This window comes from Guillardia theta (genome assembly GCF_000315625.1).
Source record: "Guillardia theta CCMP2712 unplaced genomic scaffold GUITHscaffold_25, whole genome shotgun sequence".
Lineage (NCBI taxonomy): Eukaryota > Cryptophyceae > Pyrenomonadales > Geminigeraceae > Guillardia > Guillardia theta.
The window spans coordinates 562,968-573,698 of NW_005434649.1; the positions used below are offsets into that span (position 1 = coordinate 562,968).

Here is a 10,731-nt window from a genome sequence, read left to right on the forward strand (position 1 = left end):
TTAAATCATACTCTACTGCTGAGATTAATCATCATCATCATCATCATCTTCATCATCTTCGTCTTCATCATCATAATCATCAGCAGCAGCAGCAACAGCATCATCATCATCATCATCATCATCATCATCATCATCATCATCATCATCATCATCATCTCCATCGTCCCCCCTATCATCGTGTTCTCACAGGCTCGTCAAAGGACTCAGCGATGGCCTTGAACATGGCGTCCACTTGAGCAGGGTCGGAGGTGTCGGCCTTGACTGCCATGGCCTTCACGCCCATTCCCTCGAGCTCCTTCACCACGCCCTCTGCTGCCTGCTGCGATCCGGCGTAGTTGACAATGACGTTGGATCCTCTGGGAGGAACGTGGGTAAGCAGACTACAACAGTCGGGGAGACAGGAGGAGTGGGAGGAGGAGGAGAGGAGGAGCGAGATTCGCAAGGTCGTCAAGGGAAGAATATCACAAGCACATGATGAGGAGGGAGAGAGAGAAGTCTTCGCTCTCCTCTGTCCCTCACCTTTTGCCGAGTTCAAGCGCAATGGACTTGCCGATCCCGCGGCTTCACGGAGGAAACGTCAGCCATGGGCACAACGTCTCTATGACTAAGTGATTCGATCCATCACTCCTTCATTCTTGACCTCCACAATGAGAGCTTCTCTTGCTCATGCTTGTCTTTGGCACAGACTATATCTCCCTTCCGTAGTCTCATCGTCCTGTCACCGCAAAAACTTGCGGATTCGCTTCAAACTGCATCAATACCTATCCTACCACCATACACGAGAATCTGAAGTATTCATCTTAATAGTTTTATCATCATCTCACATCCTCTTCTCTTAGAACGCACATTGAACCTCCAAAACAGCGAATCTCACCTGGCTCCAGTGACAAGGGCAAGAGCCATGGTGGGCCCACGCGCCTCAGCAGATCGTGCTGTCTCAGCAGATCTGAGCTGCAATGATCGTCCTCTCATCATGCTTCCCAGAGGAGTTGGTCCTGCCATGAAGGCGCTAGCGTTCGCCGCCATCGCCGCCGCCATCGCAATCGCAATCGTTGCCCGCATTATGCTCTTTCTCGCGGCCTCTGCCCCACCCCCTACCCCATAAACTCATTTGCTACCTTGATTTTTCACAGACTACCCTGTTTTTCTCTAATCAAAATACCCACCCTCACTAGAGACAGTTGTACCCCCACCCCATCATATTAGGTACCCACCAGACCATTTTACCCACCCATTGCTTGCGGATCGTTTAGAACATTTGCGCCCCCCTCTTGCTACAGGGGGTCAGGGGGTAGGGGTAGTTCACCCCAAGGGTAGTCGAAATTATGGGTAGGGCTCCCCAAAGGATAAACAGAACCCCAGCGATATAGGTACAAAAAGGGGGTAATAGATCGATTGGGTGGGGTGGCTAGTATCAGCCGTGGTTTACACATACAAATCCTGGTGGACGGGTGAGGTTGACTGTATCACGTACCCCCTTCAAAGGTACCCCTCTCTGGGACCTTGGTAGGACCCCATAGTATACTCTGTCATGGAATTTACTGCGGCGGGCCCGGAAAACCTCAGTAACTAATTTTTAACTTAACTTTGCCAGAAGACCGCAGGCTTCAGGGTCCGGGAGGCTCACTGCCGGCTGTGGAGACGAGAACTCTTGGCATCGATCACTTCTCTAAGCAATCTGATCTCATTGCCCAACTAACAAAAACAAAGTCTCAGACAAGGAACCGGACGGCCACACGGGCAAGCGGAAGTTGTAAATGTCGGATCGCCATAAATGACACTTAGGTTACCGTAGTAATCTCGTTCGACTTCGAGTTGATGGCTGCCTTGAATTCATACCTCAAATCTGTCAACGCAGAGTTAAACAACCAATCTGCCTGATGAAGGAAAGTGTTGGGCGTTAAGACCGTAGGCCGGTACGTACCTTCATTCTTGGCTTGCTCGAGCTTCTTCGACAGATCAGTGATCTCGGACATCGCCTCTGCTATCTCCTTCTCCTTCGCTTGGATCTGCCGGACCTCCTGCACCTCAAAGCTCCTCCTGCACATGCCCCCTCCCGTCATCCTACCGAGCGGCACTGCATGCAAGCACACAACAGTCTCACATTGTGGGCTTGAGCTTGACTTGCTCTGACAGGACGGTGGCGTTGCGGTTGATGAGAGTCTGTCTGAGGAAGGCCACTCGCTCTCGCTGCTCGGATATCTTGGAGGCCGTCGGAGTGAGCAGGGCAGCCCGACATGACGCATGCTCATGCCGTACCTGAGCCTTGTACTCGTCGACCTTGCGCCTGGAGCAGTTGGAGTCCGAGAGCTTGTGGAGGTGCGCGGCCATCTGCTGGAGAGTCTCGCTGTTGCGCCTGTGATGGTCCCGCACCCTGACAGCGCATCGGGCATGAGAGGAGCGAGAGGAGGGAGGAGAGATGAGCGTACTCTTCGGTTTTCCAGGGGTCTGCTGGGGGAGGAGCGATTGATTGACTGACGGAGCTTGATCTTGCGGATCTGTGCTGATTGGGAGGGAGCTGGAGGACGGGCTGAGAGCCGCGACGAGGGCGAGGAGCATCAGACTTGTTGGGGGCACTGGCGTCGGAGCTGTCAGCGGTTGCGGGAGGTTTCATGGGCAGGATCTTGACATTTGGATCATTGAGTAGGGGCTTGTTGTTCCTGATAGCTCTCGATCGCTTTGGTTCACATATGCCGCATCCTGCCAGCAGCTGATCGATCATCTTGCTTTCCTGCTGCAAATCGTCACTCAGGTGTCAAGTTGTGTCAGAAAGCTTGTAGTAGGTAGATGGTCATCATCAGGTTCGTGTATCGTTATCTATTTCCATATTTTTGTTGAAGCCAAAGCAATGTTTTCACTCAAACTTAATGTTGCTATGATTCAAAGTTTCAAACTCAACTTCTTGTCACTTTGAATCATGTCATGTCAGTCTGGTTCATCCGCTGAACGTCACGGCAAAATCTACGAGTTTGTTCTAGGGCTCTAACCTTCCTATTAGAGCTTTCCCTTCATTCATCTCTCGGTCTCGTTTTTCAATCTGTGCTCTCCTCTCAGAGCACTTCTGCAGAACGACTCCTGCCTCCATGGCGGCAGCGGACCCTTGTAGCCATGGATAGCGCACGTTAGTTCTAGTCCGGGCCTTGCGAGTTGGTGCCGGTCTTGTAAGGGTAGGGGTACCACCAATGTTTCCTGCACCGGTACATAGATGCCGTGAGCTGTGGGTGCCACTTAGCCTGTCGGTGTGGGTGGGGTAGGGTGGAGGTGCGGAATCGGTACCGTCCGGTAGGTGGAGTCAAACTAGTAAAAAAGAGACTTTGAAAAATCGAGCGTTACATGGGAGATTAGGTGAAAATCAGCCCTAACGAATCTTATCGCGGTGATTCCCTACCAGGTGCTCCGAGTACCCCTACCCCCCCATATGAAATCAAGTAAACTTTTGTTAGTTCAGCCCTACCCCACCACCATAGCAAAGCACCACCATCCTGAAATTCACCCCAACTTGTGATATAAAGTGTACCGGTCATGGCAGAACCCACCCCCCTCTTTCAAAGTTACCAAACGAGAAAGTTACCTTTTTGGCGACCCACCCCTACTTTGGCTCCACCCTCACCGGCACTGCCGTCTCAGAAGATGCTTGACAGATGCGAATGAAACATACGATGGCTCGGGGGAGGAAGGAGACCAGAGGAAGAGAAGAGGCGAATGGGAGCGAGTTCGAACCCTTCATAGAGGCACAGGGTCTTGAGCAGAAGAAGAAAATTCGATCAACGAAGCAGGAATGACGAGAGCAGGCTCAACAGAGCAGAACAAACCTGTATTGCCACGAATGTTCCCAGAGCCATTCGAGAACAGCAATGAATGAAATTTCTGGCGCTTTACTGAATGTTTGTTGCAGGAAAGCAACATGATCGATCAGCTCTTGGACATATGCAGATCTTATCGAAGGGAACGCATAAGTCAGCCCAACGAACAGGAATACTCGATCATTTCGAAACTTCCTCGCTCCACCTCCGACAGCTCCGACGCCAGTGCCCCCAACAAGTCTGATGCTCCTCGCCCTCGTCGCGGCTCTCAGCCCGTCCTCCAGCTCCCTCCCGATCAGCACAGATCCGCAAGATCAAGCTCCGTCAGTCAATCAATCGCTCCTCCCCCAGCAGACCCCTGGAAAACCGAAGAGTACGCTCACCTCTCCTCCCTCCTCTCGCTCCTCTCATGCCCGACGCGCTGTCAGGGTGCGGGACCATCACAGGCGCAACAGCGAGACTCTCCAGCAGATGGCCGCGCACCTCCACAAGCTCTCGGACTCCAACTGCTCCAGGCGCAAGGTCGACGAGTACAAGGCTCAGGTACGGCATGAGCATGCGTCATGTCGGGCTGCCCTGCTCACTCCGACGGCCTCCAAGATATCCGAGCAGCGAGAGCGAGTGGCCTTCCTCAGACAGACTCTCATCAACCGCAACGCCACCGTCCTGTCAGAGCAAGTCAAGCTCAAGCCCACAGTGTGAGACTGTTGTGTGCTTGCATGCAGTGCCGCTCGGTAGGATGACGGGAGGGGGCATGTGCAGGAGGAGCTTTGAGGTGCAGGAGGTCCGGCAGATCCAAGCGAAGGAGAAGGAGATAGCGGAGGCGATGTCCGAGATCACTGATCTGTCGAAGAAGCTCGAGCAAGCCAAGAGTAGAGGTGGTTGACTACGTTCTTCACCCCGCCCCTTATGCTACTCGTTCTGTTGTCTGCCTGCCTGCCTGCCTGCCTGCCTGCCTGCCTGCTCTCCCGTTTCTGATAACTCTGAGTCAAACATGTCATGTGCTCGGCATCGTGAACTCGGAACAGATATCAAAGAAAGGCTTAAAACTGAAGTGTACATCAGGACCGATGATATCATGAAGGTAACTTGAATTTGCATACAAGTTGCCCTGTAACTCACTGTTCTATGCTAATTTTCCATTCTTCGTTCGTAGCTGCAAGGTGAGATTCAATTTCTGAAAGAAGTAATCAAGGTAAAGGCTAGACGTCATAAACTAAAACCCCAGCTCAAAATGTAGCTGGTACGCGAGTCAGCGCAACTTCGGAACTGAGTACAAACTCACCGTCACTGTCGCTGATATCCGGCAGAGGTCGAAACTTGACAGATCGGAAACTTGAAGTCACTAGTAAACGGTGAATTGCTTGCCAGTGCCTTGACATGATGAACCTTTCAACCGTCGCAATTGCTCTTTGTAACGGTCGTTTGACCGTTGAGGCCAAAAATGCGGACCCTGCGAGACTATTCCAACCCTACCTACCCCACAAACCACCCTACTCAATATAGCAGTACCGGTGATTTCAATTATCAAGATAACCCCTACGACCCCATCTTTGGTACCCCCACACCCATCGTTTTCTGAGGCAACGACTCGTACGAAAGGGTTGGGTTGTGAATTGGGTCCTTTCAGCATGTGGTGGGGTCCAGTATCAATGACAGGGTGGGGTGGTCACATTCACCCTGGTCCATGACTGGTTATGCAGGGGTATGCATGACAAGTGCTGTGGCAATGGGGGGTACACAAGAATCAAAATTGGGGGTCATACGCTAGGCAGTTCGACATTTTAGGGGGTGGGGGTGGGATGACTGGGATTTCAACGCACGAAATCCATGCTGGCAGTGCGGGGCCAGCAACGAGGGAGCGGAGGAGGAGAGGGAGCAGGAGGAGTGAACTCCGAGCGAAGGACATGAAGGAAACTTTTGGATTACAACAGCTAGACAAGGTGCTGAGGCCATGAGCATCAAGATGTTCGTGGCATGCAGGTAACAGAACCATGGAAACTGACGACGAAGCTGGAGGCTCGTTAGACGCCGGGCCATCATGCAGGCCTGAGCGTCTCAAGGATGTTGATAGCTGCGGAATCGAAAGCAGGGCGAGGTTCGGCTGCGTTCATAGATGGATCGTGGTGGCAGCTGGTGTATCGGTACTTGTTTGCGGATTTTTCGCGTGCGCCGCAAGCATGAAGGCGTCTAGTTCGTTGAGAAGAATGTCGCGCATTCATCTGTGCAAACGAGTCCGGGACGTCAGCATGAAGTGTTCCAGCCATTCTCTTCCGTCTGCTGATGTGACATCAGCCTTGGTCCACCAATATCCGAGCACTGTAGGGGGTGTGGGTTTCGAAGAATGTGTGCAGGCACTCGACCATGACGTGAACAGGAAACGATCTTCTCCTCCTCTTGATCGCTTGTTCTCGATGATTCTCACCACCAGCCTCTCTCTTCATCTCGCCATCTCCCTCCCTCTTCTTGCCGTCGGCTCTGGCTGGTTGCTACCAAGGTATGCTCTGAGCTCCCACAAGTTCCGCACGGTTGACCCGCCAACCGTTCTCTGGTACTGCTCTATCATATCCAGCGGGATCTCGGGACTAGTTTGTCTCCTCCTCGGCCTTTCGTTGTGCTCCGTTGCATTCACGATTCAGACGATGCTGCGAGGAGGAGGGAGGATGAGTAGCTGGCAGGACTGGATGTCACCGGCACTGGGACAGCTGCAGCTGAGCACTTTTTGGAGCTGTTCAGGAAGAGATCAGTCATGTGTGGATGAAGCAGCATGCAAGTTTCTTGTTGACTGTGCGGCCGATGGAGCGCAGAGTCTGCTAGGGGTTGGCGTTCCTCTGGTGATGACCGGAGTGGTGGCGTTCCTGGCGACCTGTTTCATGGCTCTGACCCGACGCTCGCTCGCAGGAAAGGCATCCTTTGACCAGGGCGCTCAGAGCTGTTTGCGGTGACGAGTAGCAAGTGGGTTGGGATAGAAGGGCCCGTACAACGTCGATGTGCATAGAGGAAGGCAAGCTGGCGATGGAGCATAACAAGGTTTAAGACATGTAAATGATATCAATGTTGAAGGTTGATAAAGTGAAAAGTGAAACTATACATGGACGACTACATGCAAGGGGAGGCTGCCAGCAGCGTCAGCGGAAGTGCCATCTGTTCTGCCATGTCTGAGACATCGATTTGATGCCCTTCTCCTTCGCCACCTCGATCACCAGACTGTCAAGCACGTGCATCGCCTTCAGCATAAAGCTCGCCTCTGCGAACGGCTCCAAACTTTGTCTCCTCCTCTTCCCCTCTATCTCCAGCATCTTGGTCCATTCTTCATCCTGCGGGAGAGACGTCTCCTGCTCAGCCTCCCATGCTGAAATCACCTCGACCAGCCGCTCCCGGCTCGGAGTACCTCCCTCCTCCATCCCTTTCAGTTTTCTCTGCGCGCTGATCGGGATCCGCCGGAACAGGCTGTGCAGCTCCACCCGTGACGCATCTTGCCACCTGCGCGGCAGGGCATGCGGGGAGGAGATGGGAGCATAGAGTCCAATCCTGCGCTCTGCTTCCTCCGCCTCCTCTCCCGCAGCGCTAGAGATCAGGCTCACGACTCCACTGCCCACCTCGTGGTTCACCAGCTCCCCCTGCTCGTTGACCAGCTCTGTGAAGACGATGATCTCAGCTCGCAGGAACTCCTCTCTTTCCTTGATGGCTTCCAAGATGAGCTCTCGGCTCCTGCTGGACAAGGACGAGGAGGTTGAGAGCTTCTGGGTGTGGTTGACGACATAGGCATGATCGGAACTGGAGAAGGGGATGGAAGCGCTGCCTACCTGCAACAGATCTGCGAGCGTGACGATCCCAGAGCGGTACTGCTGCATGAAGTCGACGGCAACGATGATCTCCCTCCCCTCCATGCTCGTCCCGTTGGTCGGAGGGCAGGAGATACTCTTAACCGTCAGCACGATGGCTTCCTTGTCCTTGGTCTGCGACTTGCGGCCGAAGAGAGCAGAAGAGAACTCTTCGATGTCGATGTTGCCGTCCCCGTCGACGTCCATGTAGCTGTGCAACTTCTCTCGATCGCCGTAACGCAGCGAGAAAGGAGGAGCCTGGAGGGCAGCGTGGAATTCGGCCTTGGACAGCCACCCGTTGTCGTGCTTGTCGTATGACTTGAAGATGGAGAAGATGTCCGCTCCTACTCCCTCCCCTCCTCGGGCCTTGGCTTTCGAGTCCCTGCCCTCCATGATCTTGAGGAGTCCCCGAGCAAGCAGCAGGAACTCTGAGCTCTTGACGTTAGAGTGCTGCTCTCGTTTCCTCACGTTCTCGTTCGCCATGGCGAGGTTGGTCGCGTCCTTCAGCTCCTTGTTCGCATTTTTCTTGCTGGAGTCCAGGCTGAGCTCTAGAGCCAGGTGGAGGTCGTTGGTCCGCAGCAGCACGTTGCACTCTGCTGCGATCAACGCAGAGATCACAGACTGGCTGTCATACCTCGCAGCAACGTGGATAGGGGCCCATCCGAGGTTGGAAGGGGCGTCGATGTCAGCCTGCATCTTGATCAGCAGTCTTGCCGTCTTTGCATCGTCAACGGCTGCTGCCGCATGCAAGGGTGTCCATCCAGCCTTGTCCCGCACGTTCAGCCTCGCCTTCCTCTCTACCAGCATCTTGCATGCCTCGTGCCCAGCGGAGTGCAGAGGAGACTTGCCGTTGCTGTCTTGAATGTTCACCTTGGCTCCATGCTTGAGTAGAAATTCGAGCATGTCAGTGCGAGCATAGAAAGCAGCGTAATGGAGGGCGGCTGCCCCATTCTTGTCTTGTCTGTTGACAATACCCGAGTTCCCGAAATCCTTCGTCTCTCCCATGTGTATGAGCTGCTTCGCAAACTCCGTACTGCCATCTCTGGCGGCGACATGGAGCTGTGTCAGGTATCTCTCCTCCTCCCGCCGCTTCTGGTGTGTTTCTGAGGAGTTGGGCTCGAACATCTGACTATCCTCCTCGCTGACAACCGCCGCGTGCAGAGCCCCATCGCCCACCCCGAAGGACCATGACCGCTGCACGTCGTCGATTGCAGCTCTCCAGTCGTCTTCACTCTTGACGTAGCAGACCTGCGTGCGGCACAACCATCAGAGCGTCTCCCGTCTCCCTCCAATGAGAGACAACCTGCCCTGAGTTCTTCGAGAAGCAGAGGGCAACGTGATCTCCAAAGATTTTGTTCAGCTTCGCCTTGCACTCCACCCACTGCGAGTTGATCTGCAAGAATGTTACACCCTCTGGACGAGGATGATCGACCTCCGTCACCTGCATCCTGAGCCGGATCGGATCCTCGTCACCCTCGTAGCACATGAGCAGGAAGGCGGTGAGGGGCTCGCGCTTGACTGCGGCATCGGATTCCAGCATGCTCCTCAAATTCTGCTCAGCTTGTCGCTGTTTGGACGCAAGATCTTCGTGAGTCCCAGAGGACCTCAGCAGGATCAAGAAACATTTCCCGTCGAAGAAGTGGTCGTCTAAGACAAGCTTCTTGAAGTCTTCCCAGTCTTTCTGGTTGCTGATCTCCTTCACCTTGTTCTGTGGAGGTGCTCCGAACGAGAGGAACGATCGGAACCCAGCCCTGCTGCGGCTGTTCAGGACCCAAGGGATCTGACGGACCTTGTTGCAGATCGCGCTCCACTTCTCATCAGTGTTGACAGCGAACGAGCCGATCAACGGCAGGTTGTCAATGTCCATGTCACTCACTTTCTCCTCCTCGTACCCTTGGAGGTGCAGCCCCGAGAGGCAGTTCACCTCCCAGCTCAGCTGCCCGTCCTGTCTGCCGTCGTTCGACTCCTCCTCCGCCGAGTTCAAGTCGAGTTGACAGAAGGACGAGGAAGGGACTAGAAGGAGGTGAGCCTCGAACCGGCTGTCTTCATCGAAGAGCGAGTCCACGACCTGGTCAAAAGCGCTCTCGGTCGTGATGAAGGCGCCGCCTGTTGTGTCTCCGCGCTCAAGGGGTCTGACGTTGAAGTCTTTCCCGATGGAGAACCTGATCTCGCTCTTCAGCTTGCTCCAGCTCAGCTCGTTAGCGTCGATCTCCAACTTCCGCACGTCACTCTCCCCTTCCCTGTGCAGGATAAGCTTGCAGACGGGGACCAGGTCGATGTCGAGGGTGTACATGACAGGGAAAGAGTCCTCCATGTACTCCAAGCATGCGTTGAATGACTTGTTGTCCTCCACCACAACGGTCGCCTCCCTTGCTCCCTCGTACCTCCTGTACTCAAACCTCCTGCACACCAGCCCTGCCATGGCGCTCAGCCGCTGCATCAGCACTTCAAACATCCCCTTCCTGAGATCCCCTCCTGCATCTCCATCCTGACCCGCGAACAACTCTTCTGCTGTCACCTCCATGACGCCGATCTCCATGTTCCTCCTCCTGAACGTCTGCGGTCGCTGCATGAGATGGGCGCTGAACCGGTAAGTCTCAGGTGTGGAGGCGAGAGGGGCTGCCGCATCCTCGTCATCAGAGAGAAGGTCTCCTGTCAACATGGCGAGGACAGGAGGGCTGTCTCCCGAATAGAAGAGGGTGAAGGAGCTGGCGGTGATGTCAGGGCAAGAGAGAAGGCTCCTGGTATGGGAAGATCGATATGAGAGGAGGGGGAGGAGGGGGAGGGAGAAAGGGAGTAGGAGCGAGAGAGGGAGTCAGAGAGGGAGGGAGTAAGCAGGAGCAGGAGACGATACGAAAGAGAGACGGAGAGACGGAGGGAGGAGAATGAGAGAGGATCGGAGGGATGCAGTTAGGGAGGAGAGGGAGGAGAGGAAGGAGAGGGAGGAGAGGGAGTAGAGGGAGGGGAGGGAGGAGAGGGAGAAGAGGGAGAAGAGGGAGGAGAGGGAGGGGAGGGAGGTGAGGAGGGGGAGGGAAGGGAGGGTAGGGAGGGGGAGGGAGAGAGGGAAGGGAAGAAGGGGAGGGTAGGGACGGTAGGGAAGGGGA

At 54.5% G+C, this 10,731-nt stretch overlaps 4 protein-coding genes across 4 annotated transcripts; 1 reads left to right on the plus strand and 3 right to left on the minus strand.

The window, feature by feature from the left end:
* Positions 1–172: 172 nt before the first annotated feature.
* GUITHDRAFT_106636 (hypothetical protein) lies at positions 173–1,062 on the minus strand (the record flags this gene model as incomplete). Its single annotated transcript, XM_005834571.1, has 3 exons — positions 173–380; positions 520–561; positions 875–1,062. 3 exons carry the CDS (start codon positions 1,060–1,062, stop codon positions 173–175), a joined length of 438 nt encoding a protein of 145 aa, XP_005834628.1.
* A 561-nt stretch (positions 1,063–1,623) lies between these two features.
* On the minus strand, positions 1,624–2,722 carry GUITHDRAFT_106637 (hypothetical protein; the record flags this gene model as incomplete). Its single annotated transcript, XM_005834572.1, has 5 exons — positions 1,624–1,695; positions 1,791–1,846; positions 1,925–2,064; positions 2,105–2,374; positions 2,430–2,722. The coding sequence occupies 5 exons, from the start codon at positions 2,720–2,722 to the stop codon at positions 1,624–1,626; spliced, it is 831 nt and encodes a 276-aa protein (XP_005834629.1).
* A 1,182-nt stretch (positions 2,723–3,904) lies between these two features.
* On the plus strand, positions 3,905–5,143 carry GUITHDRAFT_137411 (hypothetical protein; the record flags this gene model as incomplete). Its single annotated transcript, XM_005834573.1, has 7 exons — positions 3,905–4,176; positions 4,232–4,346; positions 4,404–4,501; positions 4,542–4,681; positions 4,832–4,887; positions 4,960–4,998; positions 5,060–5,143. The coding sequence occupies 7 exons, from the start codon at positions 3,905–3,907 to the stop codon at positions 5,141–5,143; spliced, it is 804 nt and encodes a 267-aa protein (XP_005834630.1).
* Positions 5,144–8,161: 3,018 nt separating this feature from the next.
* Positions 8,162–8,752, minus strand: GUITHDRAFT_69405 (hypothetical protein; the record flags this gene model as incomplete). Its single annotated transcript, XM_005834574.1, has 1 exon — positions 8,162–8,752. A coding segment is annotated over one exon (591 nt), but the record flags the coding sequence as incomplete, so codon positions are not given.
* Between the last annotated feature and the right edge of the window lie 1,979 nt (positions 8,753–10,731).